At 43.9% G+C, this 22312-nt stretch overlaps 1 protein-coding gene across 2 annotated transcripts in view; it reads left to right on the top strand.

Moving 5' to 3' along the window:
* The first annotated feature begins 389 nt into the window (after positions 1 to 389).
* LOC129810678 (guanine nucleotide-binding protein subunit alpha-11) overlaps positions 390 to 22312 on the top strand; it is a 78879-nt gene continuing 56956 nt past the window's right edge. Inside the window, exon 1 of one of the 2 annotated variants that reach the window (XM_055861435.1) lies at positions 390 to 1565. In XM_055861435.1, the coding sequence (XP_055717410.1) occupies positions 1430 to 1565 (136 nt within the window). In that variant the 5' untranslated portion in view covers positions 390 to 1429. The remainder of the gene's footprint in view (positions 1566 to 22312) is intronic. The other variant, XM_055861434.1, reaches the window with a different exon arrangement.

Here is a 22312-nt window from a genome sequence, read left to right as displayed (position 1 = left end):
CACACTCCAAGTGACAGTATGTACCCTTTCAGTTGGTTTGCCAACTCAAATAAGAAAATTGGCTACTTAAAAATTGAGATGGCCTCAATAGCGCTGCCAGAGATACTGTATATAATGACGAGATGGTCAACGCCCTAACAATGGGAGTCATTGTCCCAAGGGCCGAAAAGCAGGCGCTCTGCTTAATGGTCTGCATATAGCTGTATTACCGCTTCGCCTCTACCTCTTTGGCTCTGCCAGTGCTCTCACAGACGTCACAATGGGACAGATATGCGATGTCTATCTAAGTCTATGGTTTGTCGGTTTCTCTAACAAACTTGGCAGTTTTTAGACCTGCCCGCAATGACAGCGTGTAAACCCCACCCATTCAGTTTTGATTAACCACCCTCATTCTCTGTCTTGATTTGCTTTCGATCTGTCAGTGACTTTTCCTCCCAAGTGTAGCCAGCAACAAGGTAGTGAGTGTACATCACACCCGGGCTGACGCGTGATTACCAAGGGGAAAACATTAAAAGGGGCGATAAACGCACGAAACATTCAAGGCAATGCCCCTTTTGTTGTCAGCGAGCGTTTTATAAGTGTTTGGTTAGTTTGAATCTACCTACATTTTTGGAGGATGATCCCACAATGAAGAACAGCCAAATTGGGCGTTTTAGCTAGCTAAGTGTCATATATGGCTAGCTAGCCTGCCTAGCTATATATTTTAGCCAGTTATCTAACGTTAGCTAGGTGGTCACGGCTAGCAAATACAACACAAGCTAGCTACAGTACAGTAGATTGCTATCCTAGCTAGATAAAGCGAGTATTACTATTTTTTATCTTCGTCGTGTTTTGCCGTTTGACCGCTAGTTAACTAGTTGATGGACAGTTTCACAGAGGCTCTTTGTCACTACTTCGACATTTTATGGTCTTGGTTCTGGGGCGGCTAGGCATAGCATGAGACTGTACAGATGTGGCAGCCAAGTTTGTCCCGTTGTCTCCGGGTCTTGGGTTGGTAAGCACACGGTAATTTAAATGCGTTGGAAGAGTCGTTGCTAGAGAACTACGACATTTAGTTAGAAAGATCTTGGTCATTTTTGGACTGAAACGCTAACTATCCTGTTGACTATGAAGAGTTAGCTAGCTATTGTCGCTGGCTAGGTGCTATCGAGTTTAACTTGGCCATATTAGCTAGTTGTATCTGCCTTGACTAGAGACTTACAAGCTGTCAAATATTTGGTGTAACTGCCCAATGCTAACTCGCGCAAAGGCGTCCTCAAGAGGCCAAACTTCGTAGCTAGCTGGCTACATTTGTTGCATCCACACCACTCATTTATTTTTTACCCTTGGACTGTCCATTCGGATTTTCAAAGGCGATTGTGACACTTATTTGCTGTTAAGTGTAAGGTGTGGGCGCCGCATTCAAGTCTGGCGTTTAAATACTGCGGTGATGACTTTAGAATCCATGATGGGTTGTTGCCTGAGCGAGGAGGCGAAGGAGTCCAAACGAATCAACGCCGAGATCGATAAGCAGCTTCGTCGAGACAAGCGAGACGCGAGGAGGGAACTTAAACTTCTTTTGTTGGGTACAGTAACATTAAACCATTCTTCCTCCATACACACATGTTCCCATAATTTAATTAATTGGATGGATGCTTGAAGTCTTATTTATTGGTATGTGATGGCTTTAAATGTCGGAGTCAATTTTGCATCATTGCTGAAGCGATACCATTCATCAGGGCATAAATTACACTGTAGCTATGTCTAATGATATGAGTGTTGTATTTGATCTATAAGGATTTATAGTATGCAAAACAAGTTGTCCCAAATTACATAACAGCCATGCTGCTGCTGTAAACCACAACGTTTCCCTACGTTATCCGATATGAAAAGCGATTTGACTTTATGATTTGGATGGCATTGTGAGAGCAACTCTGCATTGTTTGTAAAGGATTCGTGCATTTCACGGGAAAGTCTACACCTGTAGTATTTGAAACATGTGACAAATATTTTATTTTGAGGATTCTACTTGAAGCCTCCAGGGCTGACATATCTGAGCTGTATTACAGTGTATAGGACACACATAAGCACCCACCAAATAGAGCCCCACAGTGGACACGTCATAATACCCATAAAACCTAGCAGTCAAACACAGAAATGGTTCCAATAGTTTTTTTCACCATTCATTTTTCCCATTTTAGAACCACTTCAAACAAGGTCTGTGTTTCATGTAGGCTTTCCCTGGTGTGACGTTTTGATAACTGTGAAAATTTCTCTTGGACAATGTGACTTTTATCAATATATTAGGCTTTATTTACTGTGATTCGAATATGCTAATTAGCATCAAAGTAGTCTTCATACAAGACAAATCCTTGCAATCTCCTGCACGCCATCTCTAGCTGACGCAATTAGTGGATTCATCTTAAGACAACGCATCACAATCGTATCAAGTACATTTCCCTTCAGTAAAGTATTTATCAGCAATGTGGCTTTTTTTGGAGGGTGTCGGGAGTGCTGTAAGTTATTTAAGATAACTTCCAAGAGTTACAGTTTCAAAAGATGGGCAGGGACTCCACTGTCCTGACTTTAGGGGGAAGCTTGTTCCACCATTGGGGTGCCAGGACAGAGAAGAGCTTTGAATGGGCTGTGTGGGAGCTTCCCTCCCGTAGGGGCGGGCAGGCCTTTTCAGAGAGAGAGAGAGAGAGGTGCAGACACAGATTCTACCTACCAGGTAGGATGCAATCCAGGAATGTGCAGAGGGTGGAGGATCTGATGGTTCATGGTTTTGAAGGCAGTGGATAGATCTAGGACCAGGGGGGGGGGCAAAGCAGGCCCACAGGCCGTACCCGGCCCGCGAATTATACATATTTGTAACATTTATTTTTATTTTTTATTTTTCTTCCCAATTCCGTGGTATTCAATTGGTAGTTACAGTCTTGTCCCATCTCTGCAACTCCCGTACAGACTCGGGAGAGGCAAAGGTCGGGAGCCGTGCGTCCTCCGAAACACGACCCGCTTAACCCAGAAGCCAGCCGCACCAATGTGTTGGAGGAAACATGCTCCCGGCCCGCCACAGGAGTCGCTAGAGCGCGATGGGACAAGGAAATCTTGGCCTGCCAAACCCTCTCCTAACCCGGACGAGGCTGGGCCAATTGTGCACCGCCTCATGGGTCTTCCAGTCACGGCCAGCTGTGACACAGCTTGGGATCGAACCCGGGTCTGTAGTGATGCCTCAAGCACTGCGATGCAGTGCCTTAGACCGCTGCGCCACTCGGGAGGACCCCGCAAATGGATTTTAACAAACAATTGGTCCCCCCAAAAATGTGTCCCTCTTTGGCAGAGTGGAGAGCCTCTGACACAGAGGCGAGTGGTCTGTTGAGTGAGCTGCCTTGAAGCCTGTCTGGTTAGGGTCAAGAAGATTGTTCTGAGAGAGATAACGAGAGTTGGTCACTAGCTATTCTCTTATGGAATTTGAAAGCCCTTAATATTGCTAGCAAATGTTCCAGCTGTCTTGATATTCTAGCAAGAAACCATATGGATATAGCAATGCTCAAAAACACACCTGCACCAAAAGGACACGCATTAGAATAGAGAACCATTTGTATAAACTGGCTGATTTTATCAGCCCCAAACAAAATTAAGGATGTAATCATAATGATACATAAACTCAGTCACCATCATTGGTAAAGACCAAGAAGGTGGAATCACTTTCCTTAAATGTATCCATAATGGAAAGAGAACTGCCTTTATTAATGTGCATGCTCAAAATGTATATAATCATGTATTTTTTGATTCTCTGAACAGCATGTTATATTTAACTGAATTCCCACTGTTTGTGACAGAGAGGAATGCCATTCTAGGCATATCTGGTACAAATCTAATAAGACCACTACAATTCACAGGCAACCAAGTTTCTCCAACATATACTCTTTGATTACAGCCTTATTGATGCCTGGTGAGCTTATAACCCTAAAGCAAAAGAGTACTCTTTTTATTAAACAGGCACAAAACATTCTCCCAAGTCGATTTCATACTATTATCTACTCTATTTTCTTAAATCAAGAAAATGGAAATTCAACATTTTAAGCCACAGGTGTCAAACTCATTCCACGGAGGGCCGAGTGTCTGCGGGTTTTCGCTCCTCCCTTGTACTTGATTGATGAATTAACATCACTAATTAGTTAGGAACTCCCCACACCTGGTTGTCTAGGGCTTTATTGAAAGGAAAAACCAAAAACCTGCAGACACTAGGCCCTCCGTGGAAAGAGTTTGACACCCCTGTTTTAAGCCTTTCTGATCATCATGCTTGTTACTGCCAGATACACATTTCAGAATCTCGTAAAAGAGCCACAAGGTGGAGCTTTAATGTTTCCTTACTACAAAATCCTACTTTCTATGAACAATTTTGAATTGAATGAATTCATAATGATTTACCCCATTTTTCTCCTCAATTTTGTGATATCCAGTTGGTATTTATAGTCTTGTCCCATCGCTGCAACTCCCGTATGGACTCGGGAGAGGCGAAGGTCGAGAGCCATGTGTCCTCAAACACTGCACTGCTTCTTGACACACTGCTCGCTTAACCCTGGAATCCACCCGCCCCAATGTGTCGGAGGAAACACCATACTGCTGGCAACTGTGTCAGCGTGCATGCGCCCGGCCTGCCACAGGAGTCGCTAGAGCGCGATGGGACAAGGACATTCCGGCTGACCAAACCCTTCCCTAACCCGTACGATGCTGGTCCAGTCTCCCGGTCTCGGGACCGAACCGGGGTCTGTAGTGATGCCTCAAGCACTACGATGCAGTGCCTTAGACTGCAGGAGGCCTAGATTGAGTCATTTAAAAAAATATAAGAACTCTTCTCTCAACTGAGGAATCCGGCTTGCTGGGAGCCCACATCTCTCTCCATGAACTCAAAAGGGTATTGGATAACATGAATAAAGGCACGGTATTCCTCCTGAGGTCTATTTAACACTTTGGAATCAATTAGTTCCACCGTTACTGTTACTTTAAATGATTAACACAGCCATTCACAAAGGTTCATATGGAAGGGATTTAAATACAGCACTAATTCCGCTTTCATTAAAAAAGTTACGGATGCCACACAGTGCTCTCACAAACTCCCTCTTATCTTTGATAAACACAGTTTAATATCTATTTTCAAAAATTCTGTCTTCCCGTCTCGAAACTTACCCAAATTTATACATCTGCACCAAAGCGGGTTTATTAAATGATTATCCTCAGAACCTCCGTCTATTACATATCTTACATGCTTCATCAGAAACGAAAGCTCCTTGGGCAGTTCTCTCTTGATGCAGAAAAAGCTTTTGATAGACTAGAAGGGTCATATCTTTAGTCGGTTTTTGAACATATGGGACTTGGCTCCAATTTCATGATTAAAGTACTATATGACAATCCCTCAGCCATTGTAATAACAGGCAATACCTGCTCTGTTCCGTTCAGAATAAATAGAAGTAGCAGGTAAGGTGATTCTATCTCACCTCTCCAATTTGTCTATGGAACCCCTGGCCCGGGCGATTTGATAATTGATGGAAATTACTCATCTCTCAATTCTATGGATCACATAATCTCATTTATACGCCGACAATATCTGACATTCTCTAGACAATATATCTCAATCCCTCCCAAAAGCTCAGAAAATCTTAGACAAATGCAGCTCTATTTCAAGTTATAAAATCTAACAATCTGCCCTACTGCCCCTCGACCCTGATGGAGGACTCCATCCAATCGTTTCCCATTTTAAATATTTGGGAATATATTTATTTCCTTCCTTAGATAAAACCATGGCCTGAAACTTTAACAGAACACGCAATTCGACCGCACAAGATGGACTAATATCCCAGTTTCTTTAACCGGCAGATTATCTATTATCAAGATTATTATATTGCCACAGCTGAATTTTTGTAGTTAAATGCTTCCCTTGTCTCCCCCTTCTCGCTATTGGGATTAAATCCATAATGCGGCTTCAAAATGTATATGGCAAGCAATGTTTTCGGCACTGAGCAAATTTCAGATCTGCTGAGCGCAAACTTGAACATTGTGAAAAGTTGGTGCAACTTCCAGCGCGCGTTTACTGTGAACAGTTAGGCTGTACCTGCAATAGTTTTAAGTGGTCATGTTGGCTACTGTGGCTATTTGATCAACGTGTAAGCCTATTAGTGTGGCCTACCATCAAAAAAAATGGAGCTAATGTATCCCATAACATTTTAATATAGAAATAGCTGTTCTATCAATTAGCCTACAGTAGCAGTCAATTTGTGGTGTTCAATGTAGGCCTACATTCCATGAGACTTTTGGAAAAAACATGCATGGCCTGACATGAACCTGTTTATTCACTTGTCCTCCAGACAAGTAGGTGGTGAAAATGTTGGTTTTTGATGCAAGAAACCACTTAACAAAATAAAATGCATTATTATTCTCATACCATGATTACAGAGAATCAGACAAATTATGCTACACTCTGCCTATTGGCTATTTAGCTTATTCAAGCCTCTCAAAATACAACACTGCCCCTTTAAGACAAAAAAAGCTCTTTACCTGACTTGCTTTTCAAAGATGTCTAGATATGTATACGTTTTGTGCTCTTGTAGGAAGCAATCACTCTCCCATTGCTGACTACAAATTATCTATACTTGGGAAAATAATTCACTAACTAGCAAAGAATATGAACACAATGTGCACACGTGGCTACATGCAGCTCTCGCTTTGATCTTAAAACAAGTGCATCTTCTCACGACCGCTCATGCTGTGAACACAGTCCAGTTCAATGTAAATGGCACAGATCCATATTATGGTGATGCTATATTTGCATGTAAGCCTACTGCAGCTCTGATTGTTTATGCCACACTGGTCTGTGTAGAGTACGGGCTGAGTAGTGCATATCAATGCAATAGAATCCTACTCAGATTCGTTCTGCCTACAACAAAATCTATTGCATAGTTTGTCTTGTTTCGCTATATTGCATTGAAAGTGGCTAATATTGCATTGATTCAATCAACTGCCACAGTGAAGGGAAACCTTGATCGTAATTAACAGGGAAAACTCTAGAACGCTGGTCATCAACCTTTTCTGAGTCAAGATCACAGAGTCAAAATGCAAGCCAAGATGTACCGCTCAGATTTTTTTTATAACAGGACTTAAAAAACACAAGGCTAAAACACTACTGTAGCAATGAGGTTTGTGCAGTAAGCTATAGGCCCAATACATTATCACCGCATATTGGCTTTGCTTGAATTGCCCTGCCAATGCATTGTTGTTCGGCCATTTTAACAACAAAAATATATACACTACCATTCAAAAGTTTGGGGTAACTTAGAAATGTCCTTGTTTTTGAAAGAAAAGCAACTTTTTTTGGTCCATTTAAAAAAACAACAACATCAAATTATTTATTATTATATTATTTCTGCCTCATGCACAAATTCATGTTACTCTTATGAACAGAGAAACTGAAATATTCCTCTTTAAAAAAAGACCCAGCCAACCCTATAAAAACACTTTCCTACTCATTCATTACTGCTGCAGTGCTTGTTGTAGCGCTGAGTGGAAATAGGAAGGTGCATTTTATAAGTGTTGAATACAAAGTGTTGACAGTGCTGAGTAAGAACTTAAACATGAATTCACTCATAAAAACAGCATCTCTTTGCTGTATTTGTTGTCTCTAGTCATGGTTTTAAACATTTTGGAATCTCATAGTATCAACTTTGCTGTAGCTTTCTTTTATGCCTGCTACGATACTGCAGACACTGTCATCTGAGCCATCCAATTGGCCAGCGGTAGGCTTATAGTGCAATTGATTTGCTCTCTGGGCCTGCCCATGAAGGTAGTTTGTATCTTGAGACACATGAAAGAGTTAAAAATGGCAACAGTTCGCCTACCCGGCACAGGGCAGCTGGATCGGGTGCACCTACTGCCAACATCCCGAAACAAAAACCAAAAAAATAGGATCAAGGCTTTATCGTTGGGTTTTTTACAGAACATTTTAGGTATTGACTAGGAATGCCTTTGAGATCGAGCGGTTGGTGACCACTGCGCTAGATAGTTGAGTGATGTTCAATTTCGTGCTTCATTTCTGCTCGGCAGTCCAGGGGGAGCTGCGCAGCAGACTCTGGGATACTGCGCGCGCAGCTCAGAGTGAACATTGATTGCAAGGTAAGTGAGCCTGGAAAAAATTTACGAACTTGGTAGGAGGATTATCCATACCAAACTTCAAATTGTATTTACAGGCATGATTTTTCTGCCCCCTGGCTGAGAATAAAGATAAATATGGTGTCTCCTATTATCCTGGAAGAGGTGGTCTTCACTCATATATCCTATAATGAATGTAAACTTCGCTTTTGTCCAATTATTACTCAATTTCTATTTGTCTGTCAACTATGTTTGACAGCCATCATCGATGGTGATGTCACAAATTTGACTGCACCTCCAGAGTCTGGTGATGGGCAGTGCAGTGAGGACACAGCAGGGCGACATGCCAAAATGGCCTGTTCCCTATTTGCCATAGCCTCAATTTTCAATACATAATTATATATACGAAGTTATGTGTACACCACTTCAACTTAGTGATTTTGGCTACTTTCTCTGAATCCCCTTTCCGATTGTTTGGGGCATCCGGAAAAAAGCTTGTCCGGAGAAGACAAGTTGAGCGCTACCATCAGTCCTGTGTCATGCCAACAGTAAAGCATCCTGAGACCATTCATGTGTGGGGTTGCTTCTCAGCCAAGGGAGTGGACTCACTCGCAATTTTTCCTAAGAACACAGCCATGAATAATTAATGGTACCAACACATCATCCGAGAGCAACTTCTCCCAACCATCCAGGAACAGTTTGGTGACGAACAATGCCTTTTCCAGCATGATGGAGCACCTTGCCATAAGGCAAAAGTGATAACTAAGTGGCTCGGAACAAAACATCGATATTTTGGGTCCATGGCCAGGAAACTCCCCAGACCTTAATCCCATTGAGAACTTGTGGTCAATCCTCAAGAGGCGGGTAGACAAACAAAACCCCACAAATTCTGACAAACTCCAAGCATTGACTATGCAAGAATGGGCTGCCATCAGTCAGGATGTGGCCCACAAGTTAATTGACAGAATGCCAGGGCGGATTGCAGAGGTCTTGAAAAAGAAGGGTCAACACTGCAAATATTGACTCTCTGCATCAACTTCATGTAATTATCAATAAAAGCCTTTGACACTTATGAAATGCTTGTAATTATGCAGTATTCCATGGTAACATCTGACAAAAATATCTAAAGACACTGAAGCTGCAAACTTTGTGGAAATAAATATTTGTGTCATTCTCAACTTTTGGCCACGACTGTACACATGGTTAGCAGATGTTAATGCGAGTGTAGCGTAATGCTTGTGCTTCTAGTTCCGACCATGCAGTAGTATCTAACAAGTAATCTAACAATTTCACAACAACTACCTTATACACACAAGTGTAAAGGAATGAATAAGAATATGCACATAAAAATCTATGGATGAGCGATGGCCGAATGGCATAGGCAAGATGCAGTAGATGGTATAGAGTGCAGTATATACATATGAGTAATGTAGGGTATGTAAACATTATATAAAGTGGCATTGTTTAAAGTGGCTAGTGATACATTTTTACATCATTTCCATCAATTCCCATTATTTTTTTATTTTATAAAAAAAAAAAAATTATCCCATTTTCCCCCCAATTTTCCGTGGTATCCAATCGCTAGTAATTACTACCTTGTCTCATCGCTACAACTCCCGTACGGGCACGGAAGAGACGAAGGTCGAAAGCCATGCGTCCTCCGAAGCACAACCCAACCAGCCGTACTGCTTCTTAACACAGCGCGCCTCCAACCCGGAAGCCAGCCGCACCAATGTGTCGGAGGAAACACCGTGTATCTGGCCCCCCTTGGTTGGCGCGCACTGCGCCCGGCCCGCCACAGGTGTCGCTGGAGCGCGATGAGACAAGGATATCCCTACCGGCCAAACCCTCCCTACCCCGGACGACGCTATGCCAATTGTGCGTCGCCCCACGGACCTCCCGGTCGCGGCCGGCTGCGACAGAGCCTGGGCACGAACCCAGAGACTCTGGTGGCGCAGTTAGCACTGCGATGCAGTGCCCTAGACCACTACGCCACCCGGGAGGCCAATTCCCATTATTAAAGTGGCTGGAGTTGAGTCAGTATGTTGGCAGCGGCCACTAAATGTTAGTGGTGGCTGTTTAACAGTCTGATGGCCTTGAGATAGAAGCTGTTTTTCAGTCTCTCGGTCCCTGCTTTGATGCACCTGTACTGACCTCGCCTTCTGGATGAGAGCGGGGTGAACAGGCAGTGGCTTGGGTGGTTGTTGTCCTTGATGATCTTTATGGCCTTCCTGTGACATCGGGTGGTGTAGGTGTCCTGGAGGGCAGGTAGTTTGCCCCCGGTGATGCGTTGTGCAGACCTCACTACCCTCTGGAGAGCCTTACGGTTGTGGGCAGAGCAGTTGCCATACCAGGCGGTGATACAGCCCGACAGGATGCTCTCGATTGTGCATCTGTAGAAGTTTGTGAGTGCTTTTGGTGACAAGCCGAATTTCTTCAGCCTCCTGAGGTTGAAGAGGCGCTGCTGCGCCTTCTTCACAACACTGTCTGTTTGGGTGGACCAATTCAGTTTGTCCGTGATGTGTACACCGAGGAACTTAACTTTCCACCTTCTCCACTACTGTCCCATCGATGTGGATAGGGGGGTGCTCCCTCTGCTGTTTCCTGAAGTCGTCTGTCTGTGGACCTATTGGGTCGGTAAGCAAATTGGAGTGGGTCTAGGGTGTCATGTAGGGTGGAGGTGATATGGTCCTTGACTAGTCTCTCAAAGCACTTCATGATGACGGAAGTGAGTGCTACGGGGCGGTAGTCGTTTAGCTCAGTTACGTTAGCTTTCTTGGGAACAGGAACAATGGTGGCCCTCTTGAAGCATGTGGGAACAGCAGACTGTGATAAAGATTGATTGAATATATCCTTAAACACACCAGCCAGCTGGTCTGCGCATGCTCTGAGGACGCGGCTGGGAATGCCGTCTGGGCCTGCAGCCTTGCGAGGGTTAACACGTTTAAATGTTTTTCTCACCTCGGCTGCAGTGAAGGAGAGCCCACAGGTTTTGGTAGCGGGCCGTGTCAGTGGCACTGTATTGTCCTCAAAGCGAGCAAAAAAGTTATTTAGTCTGTCTGGGAGCAAGACATCCTGGTCCGCGACGGGGCTGGTTTTCTTTTTGTAATCCGTGATTGACCGTAGACCCTGCCACATACTTCTTGTGTCTGAGCTGTTGATTTGCGAATCTACTTTGTCTCTATACTGGCACTTAGCTTGTTTGATTGCCTTGCGGAGGGAATAGCTACACTGTTTGTATTCAGTCATGTTTCCGGTCACCTTGCCCTGGTTAAAAGCAGTGGTTTGCCCTTTCAGTTTCATGCGAATGCTGCCATCAATCCACGGTTTATGGTTTGGGAATGTTTTAATCGCTGCTGTGGGTACGACATCGTTAATGCACTCTCTAATCTCGCTCACCGAATCAGCGTATTCGTTAATGTTGTTGTTGGACGCAATGCGGAACATATCCCAATCCACATGATCGAAGCAGTCTTGAAGCGTGGAATCAGATTGGTTGGACCAGCGTTGAACAGACCTGAGCGCGGGAGCTTGCTGTTTTAGTTTCTGTTTGTAGGCTGGAAGCAACAAAATGGAGTCGTGGTCAGCTTTTCCGAAAGGAGGGCGAAGGAGGGCCTTGTATGCGTCGCGGAAGTTAGTATAACAATGATCCAAGGTTTTACCAGCCCTGGTAGCACAATCAATATGCTGATAGAATTTAGGGAGTTTTGTTTTCAGATTAGCCTGTTAAAATCCCCAGCTACGATGAATACAGCCTCAGGGTGTGTGGTTTCCAGTTTACATAAAGTCAGAAAGTTCGTTCAGGGCCATCAATGTGTCTGCTTGGGGGGAATATATACGGCTGTGATTATAATCGAAGAGAATTCCCTTGGTAGATAATGCGGTCGACATTTGATTGTGAGGAATTCTAAATAGGTGAACAGAATGACTTGAGTTCCTGTATGTTATGATCACAGCACGTCTTGTTAATCATACGGCATACACCCCCGCCCCTCTTCTTACCAGAAAGATGTTTGTTTATGTCGGCGCGATGCGTGAAGAAACCAGCTGGCTGCTCCGACTCTGTTAGCGTCTCTCGAGTGAGCCATGTTTCCGTGAAGCAAAGAACGTTACAATCTCTGTCTCTCTGTAATGTTACCCTTGCTCGGATTTCATCAACCTGGTTGTCAAGAGACTGGACGTTGGCGAGTAGTATGCTAGGGAGTGGAGCGCGATGTGCCCGTCTCCAAAGCCTGACCAGAAGACCGCTTCGTTTGCCCCTTTTACGGCGTCGTTGTTTAGGGTCGCCGGCTGGGATCAGATCCATTGTACTGGGTGGAAGGCAAAACACAGGATCCGCTTCGGGAGAGTCATATTCCTGGTTGTAACGATGGTGAGTTGACGTTGCTCTTATATTCAGTAGTTCCTCCCGACTGTATGTAATGAAACCTAAGATTACCTGGGGTACCAATGTAAGGAATAACACACAAAAAAAACAAAATACTGCATAGTTTCCTAGGAACGTGAAGCGAGGCGGCCATCTCTGTCGGCGCCGGAAGTACTCTTGCATCTTGCATCATGCAGCCCGACAAAGTGCATTCGGAAAGTATTCAGGCCCCTTTTTCCACATTTTGTTAAGTTACAGCCTTATTCTAAAATGGATAATCTTTTTTTCTCAATATACACACACTACCCCATAATGACAAAGCAAAAACACGCTTTTAAAAATAAAATAAAAGCTTTATTTACATAATTATTCAGACCCTTTGCTATGAGACTCGAAATTGAGCTCACATACATCCTGTTTCCATTAATCATCTTTTGAGCTGTTTCTACTACTTGATTGGAGTCCACCTGTGGTAACTTCAATTGAATAGACATGATTTGGAAAGGTACACACATGTTGACAGTGCATGTCAGAGCGAAAACCAAGCCATAAGGTTGAAGGAATTGTCCGTAGAGCTCCGAGACAGGGTTGTGTCGCGGCACAGATCTGGGGAAGGACACTAAAACATTTATGCAGCATTTAAGGTACCCAAGAACACAGTGGCCTCCATTCAAGAAGTTTTGAACCACCAAGTATCTTCCTAGAGCTGGCTGCCTGGCCAGACTGAGCAATCAGGGAATAAGGGCCTTGGTCAGGGAGGTGACTGTGCTACAGGGAGCCCGGACAGACAGCTGATCGTCCTCGCAGTGGCAGACCACGTGTAACAACACCTGCACAGGATCGGTACATCCGAACATCACACCTGCAGGACAGGTATACGATGGCAACAACAACTTCCCGAGTTACACCAGGAATGCACAATCCCTCCATCAGTGCTCCGACTGTCCGCAATTGGCTGAGAGAGGCTGGACTGAGAGCTTGTAGGCCTGTTGTAAGGCAGGTCCTCACCAGCCATCACCGGCAACAACGTCGCCTATGAGCACAAACCCACCGTCGCTGGACCAGACAGGACTGGCAAAAAGTGCTCTTCGCTGACGAGTCACGGTTTTGTCTCACCAGGGGTGATGGTCGGATTCGCGTTTATCGTCAAAGGAATGGGCATTGCACCAACGCCTGTACTCTAGAGCGGGATTGAGGTGGAGTGTCCGTCATGGTCTGGGGCGGTGTCACAGCACCATCGGACTGAGCTTGTTGTCATTGCAGGCAATCTCAACGCTGTGCGTTACTGGGCGGCAGGGCGCGTAGTGGTTAGAGCATTGGACTAGTAACCTGAAGGTTGCAAGATCGAATCCCTGAGCTGACAAGGTAAAACTCTGTCGTTCTGCCCCTGAACAAGGCAGTTAACCCGCTGTTCCTAGGCCGTCATTGAAAATAAGAATTTGTTCTTAACTGACTTGCCTAGTTAAATCAAGGTAAAATAATAATAAAAAAAAATTAACAGAAGACATCCTCCTCCCTCATGTGGTACACTTCCTGCAGGCTCATCCTTATATGACCCTCCAGCATGACAATGCCACCACGCACAGAACGAGCAATATGGCTGATTTCCTGCAAGACAGGAATGTCAGTGTTCTGCTAAGAGCCTGGATCTCAATCCCATTGAGCACGTCTGGGACCTGTTGGCTTGGAGGGTGAGGGCTAGGGCCATACCCCCAAGAAATGTCCTGGAACTTGCTGGTGCCTTGGTGGAAGAGTGGGGTAACATCTCACAGAACTGGCAAATCTGGTGCAGTCCATGAGGAGGAGATGCACTGCAGTACTTAGTATCTGGTGTGGCCACCAGCTGCATTGACTGTTACTTTTCATTTTGACCCCCCCCTTTGTTCAGAGACACATTTATTCAATTTCTGTTAGTCACATGTCTGTGGAACTTGTTCAGTTTATGTCTCAGTTGTTGAATATTGTTATGTGCATACAAATATTTACACATGTTAAGTTTGCTGAAAATAAAAGCAGTTGACAGTGAGAGGACGTTTCTTATTTTGCTGAGTTTATCATACGTTTATCATATTTATCATATTGTACGTTTTGCAAATTCGTAACATATAATACAAATTTTAATTTGTAATATGTCATACGAAATGGGTGATGGACATCCAGAAATTACTACATACCATTCGAAACATAACATATCATACTAAATTGAGTGTCTCGGGTTTACATATAGAATTATATGAAATGCCCGGATACGAGGTTGGGAGAACTGCAACAGTCGTCTGTGGTTTCACCTGTTACATTTTCATTCAGGACAGACAGTGGGTGTGTCTGTCGGAGTGCTTGTCTGGTAATGTTCTTGTACACAACTTTTTAGTTAGCTAGCTGTAATTATAGGTCAAGACAGATGGTTATCTAGCCCCTGTGCTATAGTTCATAGTACTATTTTGACATCGTTGAAGACGTTGCTCACTGGAACAGGAAGTGTATTTAGGCTGCTGAGCGCTTGACTCAGATCCCAGGCAGCTCCACCTGTTGATGTCCAGGAGGAGTTCTCCTCTGGCTAATGAGGCTGCTCTGCTGTGAGTGAATGGATGTCCCCATGCCCCTCTGCCTCCCACAGGGTGGCCCATCTCCCTCCACAGTGCCAGGGAGCACATCCGCTGACACAAAAAATGATAATAAAAAGAGCGATATTAACAGAAGGTATAAATTACACAAGAATGGAGCTATATACAGGGAGCACCAGTACCAGAAGAATGTGCAGGGGTATGAGGTATATATGTACAGGGTAAAGTGACTAAGCTTTAGGAGAGGATGATGATGGTAGTAATAATAATAGTAAAATAAAGAACAGTAGCAGCATTTGGAAAGTATTTCGACACCTTGACTTTACCAACACTTTACCAACATTTTGGATGATTTTTTTTTATTTTTACTAGTCAATTTACAGACAATACCCCATAATGACAAAGCAAAAACAGGTTTTTAGATTATTTTGCAAATGTATTAAAAATAAACAAATCCAATTTGACATAAGTATTCAGACCCTTAACTCAGTACTTTGTTGAAGCACCTTTGGCAGCGATTACAGCCTTGAGTCTTCTTGGGTATGATGCTATAAGCTTGGCACACCTGTATTTGGGCAGTCCCCCCCCCCCCCCCATTCTTCTCTGCAGATCCTCTCAAGCTCGGTCAGGTTGGAAGGGTAGTGTTGCTGCACAGCTATTTAGGTCTCTGGTCTCCAGATATGTTCGATCAGGTTCAAGTCCGGGGTCTGGCTGGGACACTCAAGGACATTGAGACTTGTCCCAAAGCCACTCCTGCGTTTTCTTGGCTGTGTGCTTAGGATTGTTGTCCTGTTGGAAGTTGAACCTTCACCCTAGTCTGAGGTCCTGAGCTCCCTGGAGCAGGTTTTCATCAAGGATCTCTCTGTACTTTGCTCTGTTTATTTTTCCCTCGATCCTGACTAGTCTCCCAGTCCCTGACGCTGAAAAACATCCCCACAGCATTATGCTGCCACCACCATGCTTCCCCGTAGGGATGGTGCCAGGTTTCCTCCAGACGTGATGCTTGGCATTCAGGCCAAAGATTTATCAGACCAGAGAATCTTGTTTCGCATGGTCTGAGAGTCCTTTAGATGCGTTTTGGCAAACTCCAAGTGGGCTGTCGTGCCTTTTACTGAGGGGTGGTTTCTGTCTTGCCACTGCCATAAAGGCCTGATTGGTGGAATGCTGCAGAGATGGTTGTCCTTCTGGAAGGTTCTCCCATCTCCACAGAGGAACTCTGGAACTCTATACCAGTGTCCATCAGGTTCTTGGTCACCTCCCTGACCAAGGCCCTTCTCCCCTGATTGCTCAGTTGGGCCGGGCGGCCAGCTCTAGGAAGTGTCTTCCTGGTTCCAAACTTCTCCTATTTAAGGATAATGGCGGCCACTGTGTTCTTGGGACCTTAAATGCTGCAGAAATCTTTTGGTACCCATCCCCAGATCTGTGCCTCGACACAATCCTGTCTCGGAGGTCTACGGAAAATCCCTTCGACCTGGTTTGGTTTTTGCTCTGACATGCCCTGTCATCTGTGGGACCTTATATAGACAGTTGTGCCTTTTCCAAATCATGTCCAATCAATTGAATTTACCATAGGTGGAATATGTACAGTTGAAGCCGGAAGTTTACATACACCTTAGCCAAATACATTTGAACTCCGTTTTTCACAATTCCTGACATTTAATCCTAGTAAAAATTCCCAGTTTTAGGTTAGGATCACCACTTTATTTTAAGAATGTGAAATGTCAGAATAATAGTAGAATGATTTCAGCTTTTATTTCTTTCATCACATTCCCAGTGGGTCAGTAGTTTAAATACACTCAATTAGTGTTTGGTAGCATTAACTTTAAATGGTTTAACTTGGGTCAAATGTTTTGGGTAGTCTTCCACAAGCTTCCCACAATAAGTTGAGGGAATTTTGGCCCATTCCTCCTGACAGAGCAGGTGTAACTGAGTCAGGTTTGTAGGCTTCCTTGCTCGCACACGCTTTTTCAGTTCTGCCCATACATTTTCTATGGGATTGAGGTCAGGGCTTTGTGATGGCCACTCCAATACCTTGACTTTGTTGTCCTTAAGCCATTTTGCCACAACTTTGGAAGTATGCTTGGGGTCATTGTCCATTTGGAAGACCCATTTGTGACCAAGCTTTTAACTTTGTGACTGATGTCTTGATGTTACTTAAATATATCCACAATTTTCCTGCCTCATGATGCCAACTATTTTGTGAAGTGCACCAGTCCCTCCTGCAGCAATGCACCCCCACAACATGATGCTTCCACCCCCGTGTTTCATGGTTGGGATGGTGTTCTTCGGCATGCAAGCCTCCCCCTTTTTCCTCCAAACATAACGATGGTCATTATGGCCAAACAATTCTATTTTTGTTTCAACAGACCAGAGGACATTTCTCCAAGAAGTACAATGTTTGTCCCCATGTGCAGTTGCAAACTGTAGTCTGACTTTTTATGGTGGTTTTGGAGCAGTGGCTTCTTCCTTGCTGAGCGGCCTTTCAGGTTATGTCGATATAGAACTCGTTTTACTGTGGATATAGATGCTTTGTACCCGTTTCCTCCAGCATCTTCACAAGGTCCTTTGCTGTTGTTCTGGGATTGATTTGCACTTTTTGCACCAAAGTACGTTCATCTCTAGGAGACAGAACACGTCTCCTTCCTGAGCGGTATGATGGCTGCTTGGTCCCATGGTGTTTATACTTGCTTACTATTGTTTGTACATATGAACGTGGTACCTTCAGGCGTTTGGAAATTGCTCCCAAGGATGAACCAGACTTGGAAGTCAACAATTTTTTTTTCTGAGGTCTTGGCTGATTTCTTTTGATTTTCCCATGATGTCAAGCAAAGAGGCATTGAGTTTGAAGGTAGGCCTTGAAATACGTTCAGAGGTACACCTCCAGTTGACTCATGATGTAAATTAGCCTATCAGAAGCGTCTAAAGCCATGACATAATTTTCTGGAATTTCCAAACTGTTTATTAAAGGCACAGTCAACTTAGTGTGTGCAAACTGCTGACCCATTGGAATTGTGAGATCTTTCTGTAAACAATTGTTGGAAAAATTACTTGTGTCATATACAAAGATGTCCTAACCGACTTGCCTAATCTATAGTTTGTTAACAAAAATTTGTGGAGTGATTGAAAAACAAGTTTTAATGACACCAACCTAAGTGTATGTAAACTTCCGACAGTTGAAGTCGGAAGTTTACATACACATAGTCATGGTTAGATTTGCCGAAGGAAGGATGATTGAGGGCCTTATGTGCGTTTCTGTGGGTAGAATACAGGTGGTCTAGAGTTTTAGTGTCCCTAATGGCACATGAGACGTGTTGGTAAACTCTCTTGGTATATTAAAGGGTCTGCAGCTTACCATGAGGTATTCTATTTCAGGTGAGCAAAAGCTTGAGATTTCTTTCACACTGGAAGCAGCGCACCAGTTGTTGTTTATGAACACGCACCCCTCCCCCTTTGGACTTGCCCATGTTCGCCTTCGTTCTATCTTGCTGCTGCATGGAGAAACCACTGAGTCCTACTTACATGGTCATCTAACCACGTTTCTGCAAGGCATCTAATGCAGCTTTTCAAGTCTCTCAGATTGTCTTGAACGAAGTTAATCCATCTTCTCAAGTGACTGGACATTTTGTGAATAGAATGGAGGGGAGTGCCGGTTTATATTATCTTCGTCTCAATCTCACCAGGATGCCAGCACGTCTCCCGCATTTACACCTTTAGCTTTTTGGTGGCCCATGACACAAAGGAATTGAACAAGGGAACAGCAGTCAGGAGTTGAAGTCGGATTTTAGGTCAAAAATTGAGGTAACCATCGATCTGTTGTCCAGTAGTGCTTGGTGGTATGATAGTATGACATTTTCTGTAAAAAAAAATAATAATAATCTGAACACAAAAAGTCACTAAATAACAGACTTGTTGGAACTCGTAAGAACTCGCCCTTATCTGTCGGCGAAACCCTCCGAGATGTGTGTGTTAGAGCTGAGTGCCAGGACTTGGGCATTTTCACACATGGATCTCTGCTCTGTGTTCCCGCTGACACAGTGACTGGAGAGGGTTCTGAGCTGACTCTTGCCGTGGCTGTGCCTATCTCCCGGTGTGCCAGTAAAAGTCATATTGGCTCCACTGGTAAACTCTGGGACAAGTCCAGAGATGCACACCTTTTATTAGATGTGGTTGCTGCTTGTGTCAGTGATGACCAGTGCTTTCGTTATATGACCGAGTCGGATCTACCCTAGATATTTCTAGGGCTGGTGTCATTCTCAACCGGCACTGACTCTGCTCTGTTCAGGGAAGTAATGGCTTAATTTCTTTGCTTGGATCCCCCCCCCCGGAAAGTATATGGACCCCTTGACTTTTTCCACGTTTTGTTGCGTTAGTCTTACTATAAAATTGATTAAATTGTTTTTTTATGATGTGCCAATACCCCATAATGACAAAGCAAAAACAGGTTTTTCTATCCTATCCTGTCTGCGGACAATTCCTTCGACTTCATGGCATGGTTTTTGTTCTGACATTCACTATCAACTGTGGGACCTTATATAGACAGGTGTGTGCCTTTCCAAATCATGTGCAATTAATTTAATTTACCACAGACCCCAATCAAGTTGTAGGAACATCTCAAGGATGATCAATGGAAACAGGATGCACCGGAGTTCAATTTCGAGTCTCATAGCAAAGGGTCTGAAAATGTATGTAAAGGTTCTTTTTATTTTTTATACTTTTGCAAAGATGTCTAAACCCTGTTTTCCCTTTGTCATTATGGGGAATTGTGTGTAGATTGAGGAAAAAGTCATTGATTCCATTTTAGAATAAGGCTAACGTAACAACATTTGTAAGAAGTCAAGGGGTCTGAATACTTTCCCGAATGTACTATATGTTAATTCTGTATATTACTTTGTGGCTGATTTATTTAATATGCACATGCAGCATCTGTTGAGATGCACAGAAGATCAGGTCATGAGGGATAGTTTTTTGGCACTTCCAAAGATTTCTCTTGTCTCGTATGATTCAACACCCATTATGTATTATCTACCTACTGTACACACCACTGAAAACCTGATTGCCTCTAAACTGCCTCATTGACACATCCACACGAGTTTATTAGAAAAAGCTCTAATTTTGCATTTGATTTGCATTTTACATTTGTGTACCAGTAGTCCCACTCGCCATAAATTATGGCCCCGGCTCTCTTGAATGCACTGAATTGTCTTGCATGTGTGATCTGACTGCTGCTACCATCAAAATGAGTGTCACCTGATTTGAGCTATACAGCACCTATCATTGGGATGTTTAAGACATTCACCACCCAGCTATTAATGGGAGGTTTGAAATCTTAGCCACATGGGAGGAGGTCAGAGACCTGGCCGTGTGGTCCCAGGACAACAACCTCTCCCATAACGTGATCAAGACAAAGAAGATGGTTGTGGACTACAGGAAAAGGAGGACCGAGCACGTCCCCATTCTCATCGACGGGGCTGCAGTGGAGCAGGTTGAGAACTTTAAGTTCCTTGGTGTCCACATCGCCAACAAACTATCATAGAACAAACACCCTAAGACAGTTGTGACGAGGGCACGACAAAGCCTATTCCTCCTCAGGAGACTGAAAAGATTTGGCATGGGTCCTCAGATCCTCAAAAGGTTCTACAGCTGCACCATCGAGCATCCTGACTGGTTGCATCACTGCCTGGTATGGCAACTGCTCGGCCTCTGACCGCAAGGCACTGCAGAGGGTAGTGCGTACGGCCCAGTACATCAGTCTAGGTCCAAAAGGCTTCTTAACAGCTTCTACCCTCCAAGCCATAAGACTCCTGAACAGCTAATCAAAGGGCTACTCAGAACCCTCTTTTACTCTGCTGCTACTCTGTTTATTATCTATGCATGGTCACTTTAACTCTGCCTACATGTTTTTAAATTTAACCAGGTAGGCCAGTTGAGAACAAGTTCTCATTTACAACTGCGACCTGGCCAAGATAAAGCAAAGCAGTGCGACAAAAACAACAGTTACACATGGGATAAACAAACGTATAGTCAATAACACAATAGAAAAATCTATGTACAGTGTGTGCAAATGTAGTAAGATTAGGGAGTTAAGGCAATAAATAGGCCATAGAGCTGAAATAATTACAATTTAGCATTAACACTGGAGTGATAGATGTACAGATGATGATGTGCAAGTGATATACTGGGGTGCAAAAGAGCAAAAAAATGAATAAATAAATAACAATATGGGGATGAGGTAGTTGGGTGTGCCATTTACAGATGGGCTGTGTACAGGTACAGGGATCAGTAAGCTGCTCTGACAGCTGATGCTTAAAGTTAGAGGGGTAGATATGTCTCCAGGTTCAGTGATTTTTGCAATTTGGTCCAGTCATTGGCAGCAGAGAACTGGAAGGAAAGGCCGCCAAAGAGGAGTTGGCTTTGGGGATGACCAGTGAAATATACCTGCTGGAGCGCGTGCTACAGGTGGGTACTGCTATGGTGACCAGTGAGCTGAGATAAGGTGGTGCTTTACCTAGCAAAGACTTATAGATGAGCCAGTGGGTTTGGCGACGGATATGTAGCGAGGGCCAGCCAACGAGAGCATACGGGTCACAGTGGTGGGTAGTATATGGGGCTTTGGTGACTAAACGGATGGCACTGTGATAGACTGCATCCAATTTGCTGAGTAGAGTGTTGGAGGCTATTTTGTAAATGACATCGCTGAAGTCAAGGATCGGTAGGATAGTCAGTTTTACGAGGGTGTGTTTGGTAGCATGAGTGATGATGCTTTGTTGCGAAATAGGAAGCCGATTCTAGATTTAATTTTGGAATGGAGATGCTTACATGTACATATTACCTCGAGTAACCCGTGCCCCGCACATTGACTCTGTAGTGGTACCCCCTGTATATAGCCTCGCTATTGTTATTTTACTGCTGCTGTTTAATTATTTGTTTTTATTTTATTACTTTTCTATTTTTTACTTAACATGTTAAAGCATTGTTGGTTAAGGGCTTGTAAGAAACTGTAAGGTTTACCTACACCTGTTGTATTCATGTGACAAATAACATTTGATTTAAAGTACACCTTTGCCCACAATGGGTGAGCTCATAGTCTTCCATGAGGGATAACTCATAATATTGTGAAGCGTATACAGCGGTGTGCCTCTCTTTTTGAGATTGAAAATACTTTCTATGTGGTATATTATCGCCAGAGGTTTGGACTCGAGTCACACACGACTTGGACTCGAGTCACACACGACTTGGACTCGAGTCACACACGACTTGG

This window comes from Salvelinus fontinalis, chromosome 14 (genome assembly GCF_029448725.1).
Source record: "Salvelinus fontinalis isolate EN_2023a chromosome 14, ASM2944872v1, whole genome shotgun sequence".
Taxonomy (NCBI): Eukaryota; Metazoa; Chordata; class Actinopteri; order Salmoniformes; family Salmonidae; genus Salvelinus; species Salvelinus fontinalis.
The sequence above is the reverse complement of the archived record's forward strand: the minus strand, read 5'-3'. Positions and strand labels throughout refer to the sequence as shown.